The 23,994-nt window shown below is 46.1% G+C and overlaps 1 protein-coding gene across 1 annotated transcript; it reads right to left on the bottom strand.

The window, feature by feature from the left end:
• Positions 1 to 1,341: 1,341 nt before the first annotated feature.
• ache (acetylcholinesterase) lies at positions 1,342 to 23,251 on the bottom strand. The gene is made up of 3 exons (XM_041178744.1): positions 21,750 to 23,251; positions 18,047 to 18,213; positions 1,342 to 1,463 (listed from the first exon to the last, which is right to left on the bottom strand). Exons 1-3 carry the CDS (start codon positions 23,249 to 23,251, stop codon positions 1,342 to 1,344), a joined length of 1,791 nt encoding a protein of 596 aa, XP_041034678.1.
• Between the last annotated feature and the right edge of the window lie 743 nt (positions 23,252 to 23,994).

Below are 23,994 nucleotides of genomic sequence, written 5' to 3'. Positions count from 1 at the left end.
GTCGTCTTAGTTGAGGGATAAATTTTGGCGAGGGCGCTGGGGAGAACTCCCCTGCTCTTTTTCAACGTAGTGGCCATGGGATGGTCTACCTGAGAGCAGATGGGGCTTCGGTTTAATGCCTCATCCGAGAAATGGAACTTCCACAGTGCAGAACTCCCTCAGCACTGCAGAGGGGTGTTAGCCTAGGTTATTGGTTCAAGTCTGGAGTGGGACCTGAACCCACAGCCTTCTAACCTAGAGACTGGAGTGCTATGGACCAGCTTTTACAGTGATTTAAACTTAAATAAGTAAGCTAGGGAAACTGTAAATGCTAGGAATACTGTGCAAGACTCGGTCAGTCACTAAGATGGAGGAGCTTGGCTGAGACTGTCCAAAACCTTCCAACGGGGTTGGAGAGAGTCTGTCCCACTTCAAGTGTCCGGTGTCAGTGCCAGACAGGCTGTGGGCCGGTTAAATATTGTCCTTAACCAAACCTCCATTTTGTTTTGACTGCAAAAGGATTTTGTTCTACACTTGATGAATGCAAGTTGCTTGTGGACATTGTGTTCTGAAAACTGGCCTTGGCTACAATATACAAAGGGGCCATCATTCTCAGTGGTCAGGTTCCTGTTTACAGTGATTGACCAGGGCTGATTCACTGGGTTAGTGGCCTGCAAGTCTCACACGCCAGGATATCCCCAATGGGTCAATGAACAGAGTGTGGCGGGGGGAGAGAGAGAGAGGGAAAGGGTGTGCAGGTGAAGTGGAGAGAGGATGGGTAGGTGAGAGGAAGGGCACGGGAGAGGTGGGTGGCTGGGGAGGGAGAGGGGGAGTGCGGCTGGGGGAAGAGGGTAGTTGGGGTGAGGGGGATGGAAAAGAGTGATCAGGAATTCGGGTGGGTGAGGGGAGGGAATGGTTGGGGGAGGGGAGCGCGTGAGGGGGATGGGAGCGAGCGCGTGAGGGGCAGAGAGGGTGGGCGAGTGAGGGGAAGGCAGCGGGTGGGTGAGGGGATTTAAGAGCGTGGTGGGGGGAAGAAGGCGGGCGGGTGAGGCAAGAGAGCGGCGTGGGGAGGGTTGGGGGGGGTGGTGGGGGGGAGGAGGAAGAAACACCAGTGGAAATTGATGCACTCGCCCTGGTGCTGAACATTTGACCATTCATGGGGTAAACAAATGTTTATGGGCGATGGTGAGATTTGCATGACTGAAGTGTCATGTGACCAAGCCTCAAACCTGATGGTAGTCACACCTTCAAATTTTTATGATAGACACAGAGGGTCATGCAGCGTCACTGGGAACTAGACTGGGCGTCTGGTTGAACTTGGACTCCGCTCTCTGCCTCAACGCGTGACCTGAGGTGTCGGGATCACAGGTCGGCACATCGCTCCTGCCTGCTGTAATGGTCAAACTGATTCTTCCAGTGCATCATGTAGGAGCTCCATCGATGGAACTCCATCTTCCACTGACGTTCAGCCTCATGGATAGTTTCTGGAAGGGAAGGAAGAGAAGGTGAGTCGGAGTCTCCCTGTTTAATGTAGACACCAGCTGCATTACAATAACATCACCCTCACCGACACTGATGTTAATCGTAGCTCAGTAGGTGGCACTCTCGCTTCTCAGTCAGAAGGTCATAAGTTTGAGTTCCGCTCCAGAGCACAAAATCTAACAGGGTTCAGGGAGTCTACGTATAGAATAACACGTATTCGGGAGTCAGTTAGTTTGGAATCAAATCAAAACAGGGTGGTTCCTCTATAAAGTCCTGTTGGAATGTAGGAAATGCAGCAGCCAATTTACACACAGTCAAATCCCACAAAACTGCAATATGATAATGACCAGATAATCTGTTGTGTAGTTTTGGCCTGAACACTGAGGACAACCTCAATCCACAAAGAGTCCCCGTGGGATATTTTATGCCCACCTGGGAGGCCTGGTAGGGATTGGGATTACATCCCGTCCGACAGATGGCACCTCTGACAGTGCCGCACTCCACTGGGAATGCCAGTCTAGATCTGTGCCCAGAGGTGAGAGAGTGCCATCCACTGAGCAGTGGTGGCAAAGAAGATTTTATGGAATCTCACGTCCACAACACCAGTTGGGTGGCAGGCTCTGACTCAGTTCTGTGCTCAAACTCAACAGGTTTTGCACTCAGAGTAGGAATGCTGCTGATTGAGTTATGGTGGTATCTCTGATGCGCGTTGTACAGGTGCTGACTTGAACTACCTGACTGGCAGGGTGAGCAGCTGGTGTCCATTTTACCCGGCTCTGCTCAGAAAGTGATAAAGGTCACAGCCTCAAACTGGGGGGAAGGTCCTTTAGATGTGCAGGTCAGGGTGTGATGACATCATTGGGGAGAGGGGGTGGGGGGGGGAGGAGATCCTGAGTGCTGTTTTAACCCTTTGATCAGGTGAGGCAGTTCAAAGTGATCCTTCAGGCTCCACAAGGGAGCGTTAGGCATCCTTCTGCATCACCTGCTGCCTGCTTCTCATCCTCTTCAGGCTAGCAGCTGACTGGCAGCACGTAAGCAGGCCCGGGGTTAAAAATGTCCTGGCCGCCTTACCCTCACCTCATTATTTCCCTCCCCTCCCCTCCCCTCCCCTGCATCCCTCAGATCTCGCTCCTATTTATTTTCCTGTGTTCGCTATCTGATGCTGATGAATTTCAGAATTACCTCAAACAAAAAGATGTCATTTCTGTCCAGGAGGTCTGCTGAATGGGAACTTTATGTGTGCCATCTCTTCTCTCCTTTTAAGTGATTAAGAAGGTATATGGGATACTTTATTGGCAGAGGCATAGAGCATAAGAGCAGGGAGGTTACGCTGGAACTATGTAGAAAACTAGTTAGGTCACAGTGGCTGAGTACAGTTGGCTGCTGCCTTAAAGGAAGGATATGCTCACACCACAGGGGTTAGAGTGGAGATTTATGAGGATTGACAGCAGCATTTTAGCTACGAGGAAGAATATTGTGTTCCTTGGAACAGAAGAGGCTGAGGGGAGATTTAATTGCAGTGTATATCATGCTGAGGGGCCTAGATAGAGTGGATAAGAAGGTCCTAATTCGGGTAGCAGAGAGGTGAGGTGAGGGGACATAGATTCAAAGTAGTTGGTAAAAGGATGAGAAGAGAGGCGAGGGGAATTTTTTTTCACTCGGAGGCAGCTGGGTTATGGTCTGGTATTCAATTCCTGAAAGCATAATCGAGACATTGGATTTATATAAAAAAACCACATTGATGTACACTGGAGTGCTGGAACCTACAGGGCTACAGACCCACAGCTGGGAAGTGCGACCAGCCTGGATAGCTTTTTTGGCCAGCACTGACACGATGGGCCGAATGACCTCACCTGTGCTGTAAATTTCTATGATCTTCTAAACCATGTGATCAGTTTTACACGCAGAGAGGGAGATGTACATTTCTACAGTGCCTTCCAGAACCTCAGGACGTTCCAAAGCGCTTTACAGCCAATGAAATGCTTCCTGAAGTATAGTTACAGGCACTTGTGACAGTGCAGCACTCGGCTGGTAGAGCACTGCGAGTGTCATCTTCGATAACATGCTCAAGTCTCTGGAGTGGCGACTAAAGCCATGACCTTCTCACTCAGAGGTAAGCATGCTGACCCCCCAAACATGGTGGGGCGGGGAGTGGAAATAAGTTCGATCCTGTGCAACATTTGTGGATCGACTCGAGCAGGGATCCAGCGATCAGGAATGATTTCATAGAGGAAGATTTTCCTTTCTCTCTAGCTCTCTGACTGGTTATGATGCCCAAACCCCTCACTCTAACCTCCAACGCGTTCTTGCATCTTTTTCTGATTTTGCGCAACATGGTGGAAGATGTCCTCAACCTCCGCCCAAGCCATTCTTAAAAATCACACACGGAACGTTATTAAAGATGGAAAGACTGAACCCAGGATGCGGCTGCACAGGGTTTGGAGGGTTTGGAGGCATTGCTTTATTGACGATATTCACACATGCAGGAAATAGCAAACATACAAAGCCACGTGAACTGTCAGAACAGAAAATCAGATGCATATTTAACAGGTAATAAAATAAATTGTACAATCGCATAACTCAAAAAATAAAGCCACAAAGAAATTTTTACCAGAGTTGCATAGCAGAATGAAAAATATAAATCAGCATATAAAATCAGCACATGAAAGTACACGTTTCTTTTTAAAATTGTCATGGAAAAATAACGTTTTGATCTTTTTGAGGGGCGATGGAGAGATGCTGAAAGCATAAAATGGAAATGAATCAACGAGCGAATGCAGGGCAGAAGAACGACGAACGTAGAGAAGGAGAGAGAAAATGAGTGTATGGCAACAAGGAATGAGAGAAGATGGATGCAAGAGAAAGGAAACTAGCAAAGAGAAGAACCGGGAGAGAGCAAGGAGAGAAATAGAGTGGGGAACATGTGAGGGACAGAATGGATTGGTCACAAGAGTGCATGAGCAAACAAGTCGAATCATCGAATAGTAGGAGGCCAGTGAGTTTACATTGTCTCTTTCTAATTTAGTCCCAGTCCCTTCATCTATTTTTACCTTATCCACTAGCTCGACAGGGGAGGCAGCGGTATTGTCACTGACCTGGTATTCCAGTGACCCAGGATAATTCCCTGGGGATCTGTGTTCAAATCCCGCCATGCCAAATGGCGAAATTTGAATTCAAAAGAAATCTGGAATTAAAAGTCTGATGGTGACCATGAAACCATCGCTGATTGTTATAAAAACCCATCTGGTTCACTAATGTCCTTTAGGGAAGGAAATCTGCTGCCCCTACCCGGTCTGGCCTACATGTGACTCCAGACTCAATGTGGTTGACTCTTAAATACCCTCTGAACAAGGGCAATTAGGGATGGGCAATAAATGCTGGCCAAGCCAATAAAAAACACCACCTCGTTCACTGTAACTGGCAAAGTCCACCTCCTTGATAGACACTGATATAAAGTACATGAGGGACAAAAACTACATGACATAAAAAAGAAAAGTTAATGTCATTGTTGCCAAATACTGATGCAACACTCTCCGTTTCCTCCCTAAACATCTATGTACTGACTCAGTACATATTGGTTCTGCTTTCTTACACCTATATAGCTGCCTCTCTTGCCTTTGATCTGCCTGTGTTCTCCTCTGGTCAAGAGGGTCAGTTCCTGTAAAACATAACGGCTGGAGCCAGTCCACCCCCCCACAGCGATGACCAAGAAGAAGGTGCTTCTCTCTCACCTCCAGAGTGCAAGGATTATATCTACTATTCCTTTTCAGATGGGCCAGCTCCTGGTATAGTAGGGTTGCCAATCCCCTGCCCCCCCCAGGATCACCCTGGGTGTCTACAGGAATTAATTATTAATTCTCTCGGACACCAATGCAAACAAAACTGACGGCACAGAAGAGTCTGGATCCCTGACCATTACAGTCCGCTGGTTGTTCAGGATCATCTCGATCACTACATGCCAGGGTGGACATCAGCCTAGCAGATCCTGAATGGCTACACCCACCGACCATCTTTAGCAATGGGATCTCACCCACTTAGCAACAGATGTTGGGGGGAACAAAATACCCGGGTTCTGCTTCAGATGTTGGCGAGGACACCTACTGCTGGGCTGGGGCAGCCAGTGAGGGGACATGGCCACAAACCCTAGTACTTACCCTCGTTGTTTTGGATGATCTTTCATCCTTCACCAAGGCTGCTAATAGTTTGAGATGTCCCATTGAGCTTTTCCCAGAGGTGATCAGAAATGTTGATTCCACCCATCGTCCTTGCCATGGTGACACTTTTATTAGATCCAACCATTTAAACTCTGTGAAGTGTTTCATTTTCACCACTGGAATTGGTAAATGCCCATCAGTGACCTAGGCCTGTCCCTTTGATTAATGAGCTGAACTACAGCCAGAAGAGTTTGAGCACTGCTCGACCCTGTCAGTAGATGCGATTAACAACTTCTCTGAACCTGTCAGTTACCAGTTCCCCCAATAGAGGAAAATCACTTGGTCATAGTTCTTGATCCTTTCTATGGTATCTAACTGAATGTGATATGAATACAGTCACCTCTCCAATAAATGCAACTGGTCCCAGATCTGACGACTCCTTCAGGGAGCTTCACTTAAACGGCTGAGCAAGGGCCTGGATTTTGAGCTCAAGTCTTTGGCATAGGCCTTAAACCCATGACGTACCAACAGTAACTACGCCTCAAGACGTGATTCACTGATTGTGAAGCACTGTAAGATGCAAAAGGTGCTACAGAAATGCAAGTTCATTATTTCTTCCTCCAACCCTCACTTCATTGGCCTCCTAACAGAAACTCCATTTCTTTCAGAAGCCCAGATGCTTACATCCCATGCTGGCTGAACTGGCACAACATCCATCACTGCCCCCGCCTTTACATCATTGACTCCCCACCCGCTGGTCCATCAGCTACAAAATCCTTGTCCTTTTTTAACTATGTCTGTACAAGGCCTTGATTCATCTACAGTCCTATTTGCAATCCGTGCCCTTGCTATCTTCCATTGGAACACACAAAAGGGGCCAATCAGTCCCTTGAGCCTGCTCTTGTTATTAAGTTGCATCATGGCTGATCTGCACCTCATTTGTATTGACCTGCCTCGTTTTCATACCCCTCAGCCAACCAAATTCTAACAAGCGCAGTCTTGAAAGTTCCAATTGACCCGCAGCCTCAACAGCTTTTTGGTGGGGGAGAGAGTTCCACATTTCCACTATTCTTTGTGTGACGTGCTTCATGACATCATCCCTGAACAGCCCTCTCCAATTTTAAAGTTACCTCCCCTCATTACTGATTCCCCGCCAGAGGTTTTCTCAGTTTCTAACTTATCAAATATCTTTAGAATTTTAAGCGTCTCGATTAGATCACCCCATAACCGCCGAAACTCCACGGAATACAAGCCAACTTTGGACTGCCCGACTACACCTCTCTTCCTTGTACCCTTCCTTCATTCTACCTTGGTGAGAACAGCCCTCAATCGCCATTGACCGTTTGACAGCATGTCGCCCCTCTTGTAAAGTTTTGGCTAAGGCTCAAATTATCCTGTCACTTGAGAGTTTTCTTGCTGGTTTTCTCTTTGCCACATCTGCTGCGTGGTTAGAGGAGGAAGAGTTACCGTATCGGGAATCTGAAAAACCAGCCCATATGCTCCCTTGGCACAGTGGGATGTCCGTGTTCCTGCTTTTAGTAAAGTGCCGTGAGTTACCCACTGCTTACCTTCTGCTGCTCCCCTAATATCGCAATGACTCATTCTCTCTCACTTCACACCTTAACCTCTCCGCCCCCACATGTAACTTGTAAAATGAAGAAAACAGGAAGATCATGGAGCTGATGGGGAATAATCCAAATCAGATCAATTAAACTTACCTTACAGTTTCCTATGTGGACGTCTTTTTCATTCATTCATGGGATGTGGTCATTGCTGGCTAGGCTAGCGTTGGTCTTGACAAGGTGGACATGGAAAGGATGTTTCCTTTTGTGGGTGAGTCCAGAACTAGGAGGCACTGTTTTAAAATTAGGGGTCGTCCTTTTAGGACAGAGGTGAGGAGAATTTTTTTCTCTCAGAGGGTTATGCGACTTTGGAACTCTCTGTCTCTGAAGGTGGTGGAGGCGGGCTCACTGAATATCTTTAAGGTGGAGGTAGATAGATTCTTGTCAGGCGAGGGAACTGAAGGTTATCTGGGATAGAATTGTGGAACTTGAAACGCAAACTGATCGGCCATGATCTTATTGAATAGCGGAGCAGGCTCCAGGGACAGAATGGACCACTTGTGTTCCTATTTCGTATGTTCATATTTATTGCCTACCCCTAATTTTCTTTGAGAAGGTGGTGGTGAGCTGTCTTCTTGAACCGCTGCAGTCATGTGGTGTAGGCACACCCACAGTGCTGTTAGGAAGGGAATTGTAGGATTTTGACCCAGCGACAATGAACGAACGGTGATATATTTCCAAGTCAGGACAGGAACTTCCAGATGGTGGTGTTCCCATGTATCTATTTGTCCTTCTAGATGGTAGTGGTCGTGGGTTTGGAAGGTGCTGTCTAAGAAGTCCTGGTGAATTCCCGCAGTACATCTTGTAGATGGCACACACTGCTGCTACTGTGCTTTGGTGGTGGATAGAGTGTATGTTTGTGGATGGGGTGCCAATCAAGTGGGCTGCTTTGTCCTCGATGGTGTCGAGCTTCTTGAGTGTTGTTGGAGTTGAACACATCCAAGTGGGGAGTATTTCCTTACGCTCCTGACTTGTGCCTTGTAGATGGTGGACAGGCTTTGGGGAGTCAGGAGGTGAATTAATTGCCGCACGATTCTCAGCCTCTGACCTGCTCTTGTAGCCACAGTATTTATATGGCTAGTCCAGTTCCGTTTCTGGTCAATGGTAACCCCCCAGGATGTTGATAGTGGGGGATTCAGTGATGGTGATGCCATTGAATGTCAAGGGGCAATGGTTACCTTGCTGGGAGTCGATGCAGACCTGCAGGAGACGGTTGGGAGCTGAGGGGGCGCAACATTTCACTGAGGCAGCAGTAAAAGCAACTGCAATGTCAAAGGAAACTAGTAAGTTGATTGGCCAGTAAGTGCTCAGAGTAAGGGACAGTGTGTGAAAAACCAGCTTAGAACAAGGGAGTTAGGGGAGATCTAACAACAAAAAGAACTAAAACTTTAAAATAAAAAAAACTAAAACTTTAAAAATGAAAATAAAACAATAAAAATAAAATAATTAAAATAAACATCTAAAACAATACGTGTAGTTAAGAAACTTATAACTTTTAATTGTCAGTGGTACTAGCATTCAACCGGCACAGTAACATTGTAGCATACATGGGAATTACTCTAAGTTAATTAAGAAAATAATTAAATAAATAACAAGAAACAATGGCAGGGCAGCTGTTATGTTGCAGCTGTGGAATGTGGGCGCTTTTGGACGCCAAGGTAATCATGGACAAACATGTCTGTAAAAAAGCGATTCCGGATCAGGATTACTGATCTGGAAGCTGAACTGCAGATACTGCGCAACATAAGAGAGGGCGCGAAATACCCGGACATCCTGTTCCAGAAGACAGTCACACCTCTTAGAATAGGGTTGTCTGTTTTGTTCAGCGGTGAGGGACAGGAGGATGTGACCGTCAGTGAGGCAGGCAGGTGTGAGGTGCTCATAACCTGTGTGGACGAAAGTGAGGTCATGCAAGGTGGCTGAGTAGGTCTGCCATGGCACCGTGCTATAGGAAACCAAGCAGGGGAGCAAACAGGAATGCAGTGGTGTAGTAGGGGACAGTATAGTGAGGGGAAAGTGGGGGCTGTACTGTTGGAATGGTCTACACCTGAACTGTGCTGGGACGAGTGTTCTTCCGAATCGCATTAGTAGGGAAGTAGAGAGGGTTTTAAAATAAACAAGAGGGGTGAGGGATCAAGCTTGGGTAGATATGGCAAATCAAGGGGTAGAGTCAAGGCAGGAAATGAGGGTCATAGAATGGCAGGAAGGGACAGAGAGTAAAAAAAACAATGAATACACCAACAGTCAACACTAGATGTTACAAAGATAACAAAAAGACAAAACGGAAGGCTCTGTATCTGAATGTGCGTAGCATTCATAACCAAGTAAATGAATTGATAGTGCACATTGAAGTAAGTAAATGTGATCTGATAGCAATTACAGAGGCTGCAGGATGACAAGGATTGGGTCCTGAACATTGAGGGATACATGATATTCAAGAAGAAAAGGGAGCTAGGTAAAGGTGGAGGGGTAGCACTGTTAATCAAGGCTGGCATTGGCGCAATAGTTAGAGATGACCTTGGTTCAGGATATCAGGATGTAGAATCGGTTTAGGTGGAGATAAGGAATAGTAGGGGAAAGAAGTCACGAGTGGGAGTGGTCTGCAGGCCTCCTAACAGTAACCACAATGTAGGACAAAATATACAAGAAAAAATATTGGGTGCTTGTGATAAAGGGACTGCAATAATCAGGGGTGATTTTAATCTACATATAAACTGGAAAAATCAGATTGGTAGTATTAGCCTGGATGAGGAGTTCTTCGAATGCTACGAGATAGTTTCTGAGCAGCACGTTCAGGAACCAACCAGAGAGCCATTGTGTAATGTGACAGGATTAATTAATGACCTCAGAGTTTAACCAATTTATTGGAGTTTTCTGAAGGAGTACCATGAGCTGTGGATAAAGGGCAGCCTGTAGATGTGTTGTACTTGGATTTCTAGAAGGCATTTGATAAGGTGTCACATCAAAGGTTATTGCAGAAAATAAAAGCTCATGGTGTGAGCTCACAGAGACAGTATGCATAACTGGGTCTTTTTCTGATTGGCAGGATGTGACGAGTGGAGTCCTGCAAGGGTCTATGCTGGGGCCTCAAATTTTTATAATTTACATCAATGATGAGGGGAGGGATGGCGTGGTAGCTAAATTTGCAGGTGACACAAAGATAGGTAGGTAATTATGTTGTGAAGAGCACATAAGGAGGTTGCAGATGGATATAGATAAGTTGAGTGAGTGGGCAAAGATTTGGCAAATGGAATATAATGTGGGAAAATGTGAAGTTGTTCACTTTGGCAGGAAGAACAAAAAAGCAGAGCATTACTGAAATGGAGAATGGCTGCAGAATTCCGAGGTACAGAGGGATCTAGCTGTTAGTTAGTATGCAGGTACAGCAAGTAATTAAGAAGGCTAATGGAATGCTATCCTTTATTATGAGAGGGATTGAACATAAAAGTAAGAATGTTATGCTTCAGTTATGCAGGGCATTGGTGAGACCACACCTCGAATCCTGTGTGCAGTTTGGGTCTCCTTATTTAAGGAAGGATATAAATGAATTGGAGGTGATTCAGAGGAGGTTTTCTAGATTGATACCTAGAATGAGCAGGTTGTCTAATGAGGAGAGGTTCGACTAGGCTTGTTTCCACTGGAGTTTGGAAGAGTGAGGGGTAACTTGATTGAAGTTTACAAGATCCTGAACGGCTTTGACAAGGTGGATGTGGAAAGGATGTTTCCTCTTGTGGGTGAGTCCAGAACTGGGGGGCACTGTTTTAAAATTAGGGGTCACCCTTTTAGGACAGAGATGAGGAGAATTTTTCTCTCTGAGGGTTGTGTGACTTTGGAACTCTCGGCCTCAGAAGGCGGTGGAGGCAGGGTCATTGAATATTTTTAAGGCAGAGGTAGATAGATTCTTCTTAGGCAAAGGAATAAAAGATTATCTGAGGTAGATGGGAATGTGGAATTTGAAACACAAACAGATCAGTCATGATCTTATTGAATGGTGGAGCAGGCTCGAGGGGCCCAATGGCATGTTAGATTCTCTCTTGTTGGAGATGGTCATTGCCTGGCACTTGTGTGGCATGAATGTTACTTGCCACTTGTCAGCCCAAGCCTGGATATTGTCAGGATATTGTCCAATTCTCCACATCAACAGCTCAAAAATGAAACTGGAGCATTAGGCTTTCAAGTAGAAGTCACAGTTCTGAATCCTAATCTTGAACTGATACTCAGGCTTCAGAGAATTGTTCCTTAAAGAACATTTTTTTAAAAATACCACTCTGATTTTCCATTGTTGATCTGGCAGGGTGCATCCCTCCCCTTTCCCCTCATCCTAATATCCTGAAAACGGGATGATGAAATGTGGCTCCAAGATTGAACGGTCATTCTGATCTACCAAAACAGGGAAGGATGCTGCAGTCTGGAAGCTCTGTTACTCCTTGTCACTCATATTTGTGATGAACTCGTGCTTCACTGAAGCATCAGTGGGGAGGTCAGTGAGCTTTGCAGAACCTATTACTTTGCAAGATTCTCCCTATTATAATATCAGGCAATATTGCACAGTTATTCAGCTCTGAGGCTGCTGGAAGAAAAACCTGTATTTCTGTAGCATCTTTCACAGCTTCAAGACATCCCACAGCATTTTACAGCCAATGAAACACTTTCTGAAGTGTTGAAGTAGTCTTCCCCTGATCTTCCTACATCTTCCTCTGCTTCAATGTCCATGCACGTCCATTTGTAATGACAAATTATTTAGCAATGCAGTGAAATCCCTGTGCCTTTAACAACAATTCGATGTCTGAAATAGTCACTGTTCTAAAGTGGGAAATCTGGCAGCCAGTTTGCATAGCCTGACGATTATACCAGATAATGTGTGTTTGTGATGGTTGAGAGATAAATATTGATGAGGTAATCTAGAGAAAACTCTCGTGTTCTTCAAAATAGTGCCTGGGGATTTTTTTACAGTCCACCTGAGAGGGTGGACAGGGCTTCAGTTTAGCATCTCATCCACAGGGTGGGATCTCCAACAGTGCACCACTCCCTCTGTACCGCAGTCGAGTGTCAGCCTGGATTATGTGCTCAAGTCACCTTCTAATGCAGAGGTAAGAATGCTACCCACTAAGTCACTGACGAAACTTTAAAGCCTAAGACATAGGGGAAGATAGAGGCCTGTGAGGCCCCTACGTGTGAAGAGATTTATAATGCTGAAGGTGACCATTTGGTCCATAGCATCTGTGCTGGCTCTTTCCTGGAGCAATCAAAAACCAGCCCTACTACTCTCCTCTTCCCCAATAGTCTTACATCTTCCCCTCCTTCAATGTTGATCCAATTTTTTTCTCTTCAAAGGATACAATGATCTTCCTCAACCATTCCCTGTGGCAAAGAATTTCCTGCTCCAATCAATCGATGTGTAAAGAAATTTCTTCTAACCTCCTCACTCTGAGTGAGGATTTTAAGTTGATGATCCCTTTCCACTGGTTCCCCAGCCAGAGGAAATAAAAGCTTAACAATTAAAAAGAACTCAATTAAATCTCCTCTTAGCCTTCTCTGCTCCGTGTATCTCCATTAGAAAACGGCAAAATATTTGGCAACTCAGTCGAGTTCCTGTGCCTTTGGTGTCCATGCGATATTTTTTTTTGTCTCCTCTCTATTTAAAGAAAAACCGTGAACAGCCATTTTCCTGGTAATCTGCTTACAGGACATGTTTTGGAGTCAAATTGGAATGAATCCTTAGATGGGAATTTTTCTGAGCCAGTAGGGGCTAAACTATTCAGTTCAAATCTTGTGGGATTGGTTCTAATTATGTTTGACCGGCTCATTTTTGCAACCAAGAGTATTTCTCAGTCTAGCTTGTTCACTGGGAGTTGATGTGAAGACTTCATTGAGTGATAGGACAGAGAAAACGGCAAAGTCACGTTAATAAGACTTGGGGAGGCTGGGGTTGCTCTCTTTAGAATAAAGAAGGTTAAGGGGGAAGTTTAATTGAGGAGTTCAAAGTTGCAAAGGATTTTGGTAGATAAATATGGAGAAACTGTTTCCACTGGCAGGAGGATAGGAAATCAGCAGACACAGATGTAAAATAGTTTACAAAAGAGCCAGAGGGGGAGAGGAGGAGATTTTTTTGATTTGCGGAGTAAGTTGTTGTGATCTGGAAGGCGTGTCTGAAAGGGGGGCAGAAGCAGATTCAATAGGAACTTTCAAAGGGTGAAAACTTGAAAAGGACAACATTCACAGGACAATGGGAAAGAGCAGGGCAATGGGACTAATCGGATAGCTCTTTCAAAGGGATTGTGTAGGCGTTCTGTGTTGTAAGATTCTATGAAATACTTCAGAGCAATCGCCTGCTATTTATTATGTTCAGCTTTGGCATAAGGACAGTACTTGGGTTGATCTTTAACATAAATGACTCAATGGGTCAGAAAACCACATTTCAATGGATCCTACAAGCCCCACTATGGGACCTTGAGCTAAAACCAAAAGAGAACAACAGTACGACATACAGAGGACAACTGGCCTGTTAGAAAAGCACCTCAATGGTAAATCCCCATTTTCTATGACAACCACTCTTTCACTCTGAGGTAGCTGCAGCATCTGGTTGGCAAATTGTTGAATTGGGCCAAGACTATGCAAAGTCGCTTCACGTTGAACCCTGACAGAAGAGAGAGAGAGCGAGAGAGAGAGAGAAAGGGAGAGAGACGGACACAGAGATGGCGAGCCTGGTAAACAGGTGTGCAAGGCAGATAGTAGGAAGATGGCAATAATGACATGCACCTACAATTCGCCAACAAACTCTGTCAGGTGGGTGCGGTTTGGTACCAAGAGCAGGTACAGGTAGGAGTTACCCATGGCCAGGATTTTACGGCCCCGCCCGTGTTGTGTCTCTGCTCACCCTGACACCCACCCTGCCCCCCACCCTCCCCCGCCCCGGCGGAAGCGGCAAGCCGTTTAAATCTCCATTCAGTTCGGCATGGCCGTAATAACCTGCTGGGCGGGAGGGGCTGTAAAATTCTGGCCCATGAGAATGAAACTTCTTTAGCAGCAAAGCAGCTTATAGATAAGGTGGGCTGGTCAAAGGCCACCCAGAAGGGAAAAAAACAGTAAAAACTGGAAAATAAGAAAACTGGTTCGAACTGGTCTTGTATACCTTACAATGGAACACCAGGAGAAACTGGGGGATAAGAGTCCTGGTCCGAACTGTTTCTTCCTTCGAGGAAATGACTCGGAGAAACAGCTCAGTCCATTGAATTCGAATGGAGTTAGGAACACATTTTAACGTTACAGGTAAATGTGCTATAGTAACACACGATAGAAATGTTTTAATCTAGCTTCACTTGGAGATTAATAAAGCTGTAACTGAACAATAAGGTAACAATTAAGGTGGCTTTACAAATTAAATAACTTGAATTCAGCCAAGAGTTTTGAGGGTGTATTAGGCAAGTTTTTTTTAAAAAGTGCTAAAAGTTTAACAGGAGTTTTTTTGGTGGTTTGATTTTATAAAGCAAGTCATTTTTTAAAACTCGCTTTATTTTTCTGAGCTGCTTGAGGAGGGGTTGCAGTTTTTGAAGCCTGTGGTACTAAACTTACCCCCCACCTTCCCCCATCCCATAGCAGCTCCCCCGACCTCAGCCTGTTGTACCTCAGCTTCTTCTAACTCAGTGAGCAAGGCCGAGGTTTAGGCCTCAAGCCGGGCCTGCCCTTTAACATCAAAGTTCCCCTTTTCATCTTTGGCTCCCCACCAATTCAATGTGCCCCGCTCCCGCCCCACCCCCTCACTCCGGTGCGCTATTTCCAAGCAGGAAAGTGAGGCGAGTCCAAGGCCGGTGGTGGAGTTGCCCTATGGGAGGGGAGCAGGAACGATGCTCCCTCTGGTATATCACAGTCAAGGAGCGGCTTCCCAGACTCCCGGCTAAGGGTCAATAGTTTGGGTGAATAGTCTCAGTGAGGGTTTTCTGCTCTCATTGCAACGGCTCAGAGGTAATTCTCAATGGCCAGTCCTTGCCTTTGTTCACATTGCCAGAAAAGAAAGGAGAGCAGCACTGAATCTCCAAGACCAGGAGGGGTGGGGAGGTCCATTATAGTCTGTTACGCTAGGGCCTGAGAGACCCCAGTGCAGCTAGTGGGCAGCTTACCTAACAGGGAGGGCGGAGATCAGTCCTGGAAGGGAGGCAGGATGAAGGGGTGAGGTAGGGATGTTGCGGGAGAGGGTTTGGGGAGGGGGCAGGAAAACGAAAGAAAGTTTGGGCCTGTTTTGGGAGTGACCTGCTGCCCTTTAAGGAGAACTGGTCGGACCGCCTATCACCCGAGTCCAATGGAGTGGGGCAGTCGTACACAAGGCCCACCCACTAGTCCATGAAATGCACCTCACGACAGGGGGTGAGGGGGGTGGGAGGGGAACACTCCACTGAAATAATGTTCTTACTTCTTTCAGACGGGAAGGGTGGTCACCCAGCTCAAGAGCCCCTGGAGAATCCAGTCGGGCGGCTGTTGCATTTTTAAATTGTGCTTTTGTCTCTTGTTCCGCTCCACAGTATAAGTGGGGTGGTAGGCTTAGTAAAAACCACCCCACCGGCCCCGACCAACTCAACTCATCATCTCATAGTCAGGCAAGAGTGAAGGAGGCTCTGAATTGTCCCCATTCTGTAGTTCACTGGACTGGGATCTTTTACAAACTCCTGATAAACAGTTCCCCTTTTTCTCCGTTAACCTTGCAATGGCTTTCTCACATCAGGGTGCACATTATACGCCCCAGGGCATTTTTGCATAGTGGAGAATGAAGTAGAGAAGGATAAATGAAACAACATAGAAACCTTTCCCTTTACACCTAGGTGTCCCGTTGCTAGAAAGTTCTCCATCACATGCTAAAATAAAAAGGGAACAAGGATTAAATTAACTCAAAATATAAAATTAAAACAAAGTTATATAATTAGGAGAAATAAATTAAGATATTTAAATTTACAGAAATGGCTTCCAGTTAATCGTCTGCTCCCTCCAATTTCTCAGCTCTTCCCCCACAAAAGGCAGTGTTTCATTGTCAAGGGTAATCCCCTCTCTTCTCTGCCCCCAACCAACCCCACCCAAAAAACGTCTGGTATCAGTCTTCATATATGAGCATAAACAGTGCTGTTGGGCTGTTTGGAGTCTGGAGCATCACTTCGGAACACTCCACCCTGCCCTCGCCCTGCATGTCCGCACACTCCCCTGCTCATCCCCGCTAAGTTCCCTCTTCCCTACTCTGAGGCTCGTTACAGTTCACGACCCACTGGTCGAGCTGGGCGTGTCAAACAGAAACGGAGCCCGTGGGATCTTGCTCCCCCAGTAAAGGATCAGTTTCCACAAGCAGGTAAGGCACTTGGAGAGACAATGACTGGTCCTTAAAGGAGCAGCATTTATTTTTCTGAGTCATGATGAATGGTCAAACAGAAACCGACGCTCCGTAGCTGTTAAGTGTTGTGTGAATAAGAGAGTGGCACAACAACTCTCTCCCCTCCCCTCGGTAGCCTTCCTGAAGAATGGTTACAAAGGCTGTTCTGTTGAGACAGCTTTCAGGTCCAGGATACTCACTGAAGAAGGAATGGCCCTTTGTGAACACCACATGGATTGGACAGTAGGAGCTGTGTATACTGATTTTCACAGATTATCTGTTTTGAACAGATGCCCAACTGATTATCGCCAACATCAAGGAAGTGACTCTAAACCTTTGTAAATCACAAGTTAGGCCTCAGCTGCAGTACTGTATCCAATTCTGGGCACATTAGGAAGGATACTGACGCCTTGGAGCGAGGGCAAGAATTTACCTGAATGATACCAGAGACAAGCAAACTTCAGTTCTGGAGAGACTGGAGAAGCTGGGATTGTTCTCCTTGGAGCAGAGAAGGTTAAGGAGAGATTTAATCGAGGCATGCAAAAATCATGAAGGGTTTGGATAGAGTGAATAAGCAGAAACTGTTTCCAGTGGTAGGAGGGTCGGTAACCAGAGGGACACAGATTGAAGAGAATCAGCAAGAGGAGGAGATGAGGAGGATTTTTTTTTTAAGTAGAGGGAGTTGTTATGATCGACCTGAAAGGGTAGCAGATGCTGGTTCAATAGTAACTTTCAAAAGGAAATTGGATAAAAATTGAAAAGGAAAAGGATTTGCAGGACTATGAGGATAGAGCAGGGGAGTGGGGCTAATCGGATAGCTGGCACAGACATAATGGGCTGTGTGATCCCCTTCTGTGCTGCATCATTCTAATCATGAGGAATGGTTCCGTTACCAAATGGTGTAAGTGTTAAAAATGCTGGACTCCACAACCTTACACTGTATTGCACAAGTTCCTGAACTCCAGTGAAGTCAATCCCAGGCTCCTTGAACATCACCTTTTAGCATACACATGAATGAATGTATTCCTCTTTAAATGGAAACACGAGTGGAAACAGCTTCCGGTGGTGTCCATGGCACCAGTATCACGTGGAACTGAATCCCACGGGAAGCTCCCAGATTGAATCCCGGCCTGTGCTGAGAGAGAGCTGGTCCCAGTGTGGGTATGTGTGTTTTGGGGGGGGTGGAGAAATCACTTCCCCATGTTAGAGAGGGACAGATTGGGTTCTCCTTGCCCGCTGCCTGCTGTTTGGGCACAGTGTGGGTGGGGGGGGGGGGGGGGCTGCCATTGGGCTCACACAGCTGGCCCAGGACAGACGGGCAGGCGGGCATGGTCCACAAGAGGGGACCCCCAGGGCTCTGAGGAAAGAAGAGCAAGTGGAGAGCATCAGTACAACTCAGCAAGGTGCTAGGTTTTAGTGGGGATTAGAACCAAGCTGCATCGAGGAGAGAAAGAGGTTACCTGTGGCATTGAGGAGCTTGGGAAGGAACTGGTTCCAGAAGGCACACATCTGAACTCGTAGACCTTTATTGACCTTGATGGGCTCCACGTTGAGGTCAATGAACTTCTGGTCACTGGCAGTGAAAGGCGGCCATTTTCTTTTTTGTGTATGAGGCTCATTTGGGTTTCTGGAGAGAAGAAAAATCATAATCAGATATTTGTTAGATGAACCTTCAGCTAATGTGCTTCAGACATAAGTACCTAATGGAATAAGAATGTGAAAACAGCAGGAAGTCACTAAGCCACTTGATATTTTTCCATCCTCAGATCTTGGCTAATTTGCACCTCAACTCGATTTTTGCATCTTAGCTTCGTATCCCTCAATATCCTCACTTAATAAAAATCTATCAATCTCAGTCTAGAAAGCTCCGATTGGACCCCCAACATCCACAGCCTTTTGAGGAGAGTTTTAGATTTCTGTTCTGTCGAAGGGTCATGAGGACTCGAAACGTCAACTCTTTTCTTCTCCGCCGATGCTGCCAGACCTGCTGAGTTTTTTTCCAGGTAATTCTGTTTTTGTTTTAGATTTCTACTCTCCAGCACATGAAAAAATGTTTCCTGATTTTACTCCTAAATAGCCCAGCTCTAATTTTAAGATTGTACCGTCTTGCTCTCCACTCTCTGCATCAGAGGAAATAATTTCTCCAAATTGACCTTATCAGGTCCATTTATCATTTTGAACATCTCAATTAGATCAAGTCTTCAGGGAATACAAATCAAGGTTAGGCAATTTGTCCATGCTACTTATTCCTAAAAGCCCAGGAATAATAGCGCAGAAGCCTGGCTGAGACTTTGTTACAATCAGAGAGAGATTCCACCCCAGTCCATTATCCAATTGCTAACATTAGCATTTGTGAGGGATCTTTAACACTAACTGTCCAAGTATGGCTAGATTCTGCTGGAATATTCAACTAAATTGAGTCCATGTCAAACTCATTTCACTCTCACATCTTTTTTTTCCATTCGTTCATGCGATGTGGACGTTACTGGCTGTCCTTGAGAGCTGAGTGTGCTCGCTCGGCTATTTCAGAAGGCATTTAAGAGTCAACCACATTGCTGTGGGTCTGGAGTCACATGTAGGCTAGAGTGGGTAAGGACGGAAGATTTCCTTCCCTAAACGACATTAGTGAACCAGTTGGGTTTTTACGACAATCGGAAATGGTTTCATGGTTGTCATTAGACTTTTAATTCCAGATTTTTTATTTGAATTAAAATTTCACCATCTGCTGTGGTGGGATTTAAACCCATGTCCCCAGAGCAATTGGGTATCTGGAGTCCAGTGACAATGCCACAGTGCCACTGCCTCCCTGAAGGTGAGCTCCTCATGTCGACCTGGGTTTATTTTGAACCTGGATCCACTTGGGCTGCTGAGTATGTTACCAGGCTGGTAATCTAGAAGCCGAGATTGGCAGGATTTCACCCACTGTAGAAGTTTGAGATTTCCAATTCAGATTTTTAAATAGTCTGGAAATTAAAAATCCAGACCATGCTCTGGCTCAGTGGGACGGCAGTCTTGCTTCCAAGTTAGAGGGTTGTTGGTCCAGAAACATAAGCACAAGATCTAGCCTGAAACTCCTAGTACAGTGCCGAGCACTATCAGTGGTGTCACACCATCTTTAGGATGAGACAGTAAACCAATAGGTCTGTCATTTCAGGTGACTGTAAAAGATCTCTCATCACAATTTGAAGTGCCTGGGCTAATATTCATCCCTCAGCCAACATATTAGGGCCGATTCTGGAGAGAGAAACAGAATTAATGTTTCGAATCCGTATGATTTTTTACAGCTGGAGAGGTCGAAATGTGATGGGTCCTATACTTTTGAAGGAGGGAGTGTGGGGGAGGGGGGGGAGAAGGTGGATCAAAATTAAAGGTCTGGGATAGGTGGGAGCTCAGGAGATGTCATGGGCACAAGACAAAGGGAGTGGCGATGATAGTGTTAAAGACTAAAAAAGGTGCAAATAGTAAAGGTAAAATAGCAGAATGTGTTAATAGCAGGACAAGGATTAGTGCTCTCTGAAAGTAAAACATAAGAACCCAAGTCACAGAGTGGCCCTGTCGGGGGAGAGGGTTGGGAAAAAAGTTATCAGAGTATATGGTCTGAAGTTGTTGAACTCAATGTTAAGTCCAGGAGGCTGTAAAATTCCTAATCGGAAGATGAGGTGCTGTTCCTCCAGTTTGCGTTGAGCTTCACTGGAACAATGCAGCAGGCCAAGGACAGACATGTGGGCATGAGAGCAGGGTGGAGTGTTGAAATAGCAAGCGACAGGGAAGTCTGGGTCACGCTTGCGGACTGGGCGAAGGTGTTCCGCAAAGCAGTCATCCAGTCTGGGTTTAGTCTCCCCAATGTACAGGAGGCTGCACCGGGAGCAGCGAAGGCACTAGACGAAACTGCAGGAGTTGCAAGTGAATCACTGCTTCATCTGGAAGGAGTGTTTCGGACCTCGGATGGTGAAGAATGAGGAGGTAAAGGGGCAAGTGTTACACCTCCTGCAATAGCATGGGTAGGTGCCATGGGTGTTGGGGTGATGGAGGAGTGGACCAGTGTATCATGGAGGGAATGATTCCTACGGAATGCTAACAGGGGGATGAGGGCACGATGTGTTTGGTGATAGCATCAGGCAGACATGGTGGAGGATGATCCTTTTACTGCAGAGGCTGGTGGGGTGATAAGTGAGGACAAGGGGGTCCCTATCATGAGTCTGGGAAAGGGGGGTAAGGGGTGAGGGCAGAAATGTGCGAGAGCAGTCGGATATGGTTGAGAGCCCTGTCAACCACAGTTAGGGGACTCCCGGCTCAGGAAATAGGAAGACACGTCAGAAGCGCTATTCTGGAAGCTGGCACCATCGGAACAGATATAACAGAGGTGAAGAAACAGAGAATGGGATGGAGTCCTTACAGGAAGCGGGGTGTGAGGAGCTGTAGTCGAGGTATCTGTGGGGGTCGGTAGGCTTATAATGGATATTAGTAGAGAGTCTATCACTAGAAATAGAGACAGAGAGATCAAGAAAGGGAAGTGAAGTGTCAGAGATGGACCATGCAAAGGTGAGAGACAGGTGGAAATTGGAAGCAAAATTGATAAATTTTTCCAGGTCCAGAAGAGAGCATGAAGCGGCACCGATACAGTCATTGATGCACTGGAGGAAGAATTGTGGGAGGGGGCCGGAGTAGGACTGGAACAAGGAATGTTCCACATACCCCATAAAGAGACAGGCATAATTGGGGCCCATGCGGGTACCCATAGCCACACCTTTTATTTGGAGGAAGTAAGACAAGTTAAAGGAGAAATTGTTCCGTAAGAGAACAAGTTCAGCTCTGAAGAAGAGTCATACGAACACAAAACGTTAACTTTGTTTCTCTCTCCACAGATGCTGCCAGACCTGCTGAGTTTTTCCAGCATTTTCTGTTTTTATTTCAGATTTCCAGTACCTGCAGTATTTTGCTTTTATCTTAGAACAGATTACCTGGTCACTTATCAAATTTCTGTTTGTGGGATCTTGTTATGCACAACACTTGGCTGCTGTGTTTCCTGCATTACAACAGTGACCACACTTCAAGAAGTACATCATTGGGACATCCTAAAATCATGAAACGTGCTAGAGAAGTGCAAGCCTTTAGAAAGGAAAATCACATCTTTTTCATGAATTTCTCTCGTTTTAACCTTACCCAGTTCTTGCAAATGTTGACCAGTAGTGCATTATCTTTCTGCTCAACATCTCCTCCTCCTCAGTGTAGTTTAGTCGCTGCTCCAGAGGCAACCCAAAGACGAACTCAATCTCATAGCCGTGGATGACTCCCATCCACTCTGGCCAAACCAAGTTGGAGGCTCGATGATTAAAGAAGTACATGTAGATGCCATTGCCGAATTCTGAGTACATGTGGGCAAAGTGCATCAAGGGGCAGATGACATTATGATCTCCCACAATGTCATCCATCGCATCTCTGTTCTTTTTGCCATTGTGCTCATCTAGCCAGTCTGTGTATTGAAGGGCAACAGCTTCCAGCCCCAAATCGCTGGCATGAGGGACACTTAGCTTGACCCCTGCCATGAAGTCTTCACGGGTTATAATGCTTTCCGAGTCCTTGCTGAAGCCTGGGGCTCCATATAGTAGGAAGTAAGACCCTTCATCCTTGTTGACTCCCAGCAAGACCTGAGTTTTCTTGAAGCTGCCTGAGTTGAGCATGGAGTCCAGGGAGCCTGGGAAGAAGTCCCCATCAATGATCGGAACAAATGAAAACCTGAATACGCTGCTGTAGGGAAGGACAGACCACTCCTTGTCAATGAGTTCTTGGGGCTCTTTTGCTCGAAGACAGTCAATTATCTCTTCGTCGCTGTTGATATTACAGTTGAGGAGCCTTCCTAACTCGACCGCTCTCCTACGACCTTCAGCTACAGAGACGGTCGCCCACGGGCAATTCGGTGAGCCGCTTTGGAGGATGGCCCTGTTGAAGAGGTCTCTGCTCCCTGGGGAGAGCAGGTGCATGCCGACAGAAGCTCCTCCGGCACTCTCTCCGAAAATAGTCACCATCTTTGGATTTCCACCAAAGAACTGGATGTTGTCCTGCACCCATTTCAGTGCCAGCCTTTGGTCCAGAAGCCCAACATTTCCTGGTGCCTCTTGGCTTCCGTGTAGAGCGAGGAAACCAAATGCACCAACCCGATAGTTCATGGAGACCACCACCACCTGCTCGGTGTGAGCAAGATACTTCCCATTGTAGACGTCCAATGTTGAAGCTCCGCTGTAGAAACCACCTCCGTAGACCCACACCATGACAGTTGCATTTTTTGGTCTAGGCGAGGGGACCCACACATTGAGGTACAAACAGTCTTCGCTCATCTCCTTATTTGGGTTCCACATCTCTGAGCCGGGAAATCCTGGGAACTGAGTGTCAACATATTGCTGACAGTTCTTGGGATAGGAGGAAGCATTCCAGATCCCTGACCACGGCTTCTTGGCCTCAGGTTTCTTAAATCGCAAGTTCCCAACTGGAGGTTCGGCAAAGGGTATCCCGAGGAAAGCGCTGAGGTAGCTGGACAGAACTGGCATTCTTGTTCCCACCACCTTCCCCAACTTAGTGCTGACCAGGAGTTCAGAGTGATGCTGTGATTGGCACAGGGCTATCAAGAGCTGAAGCACACCCAGTGAAGAGAGAAACAGTGTCTTCATTTTTCTTATGGTTGTGATGGAACTGAAAGGAAAAATGAGGAGAGAGCAAGAGGGAGAGAGAGAGAGAGAGAGAGGAATAACAATCATTCCTAACGTTCTGGTCTACTATTAAATTCTTCAAAATCTTTCATGTGTAGTTATGCCACATGTGGACATTACCCAAATTTTGCATTATGTAATTTATTATTCATCGATTCAAATATCAAAAATAGATATATGGTTTGTTATGAGTGGATTGTGTAAACGTTTAGTGAAGTGCCACATAACAGACTTGTCAGCAAATTTGAAGGCCATGGAATACAGGGGACATTTGGAGCAGAATACCAAGTTGGCTGAGTGTCAGGAAGCAGAATAGTGGGGAATGGTTGTCTTTCAGACTGGATGATAGTATATGGAGGGGTTTCCCGAGGTTGGTATTAAGGCCACTGCTTTTCTCGATCTACACTAATGATCTAGATTTGTGAGCGGCACTTAGAGGAGGATGGTGATAGACTTCAAGAGAACATAGGCAGGCTGATGGACTGGGTAGACAAGTGGCAGATGAAATTTAATGCAGAGAAGTGTGAAGTGATACATCTTGGTAGGGAAAATAAAGGGAGGCAATATAAAGGATATGCTCCTTAAGGGGGTGCAGGAGCAGAAGAGCCTGACCACAAATCATTGAAGCCGACAGGGTGAGTAGAGAAAGTGGGTAATAAGGTACACGGGATCCTGGGCTTTAGAAACAGAAGCATAGAGCATGA

Source organism: Carcharodon carcharias, chromosome 33, assembly GCF_017639515.1.
Source record: "Carcharodon carcharias isolate sCarCar2 chromosome 33, sCarCar2.pri, whole genome shotgun sequence".
Classification (NCBI taxonomy): Eukaryota; Metazoa; Chordata; class Chondrichthyes; order Lamniformes; family Lamnidae; genus Carcharodon; species Carcharodon carcharias.
This window is presented reverse-complemented; position numbering and strand designations above follow the sequence as displayed.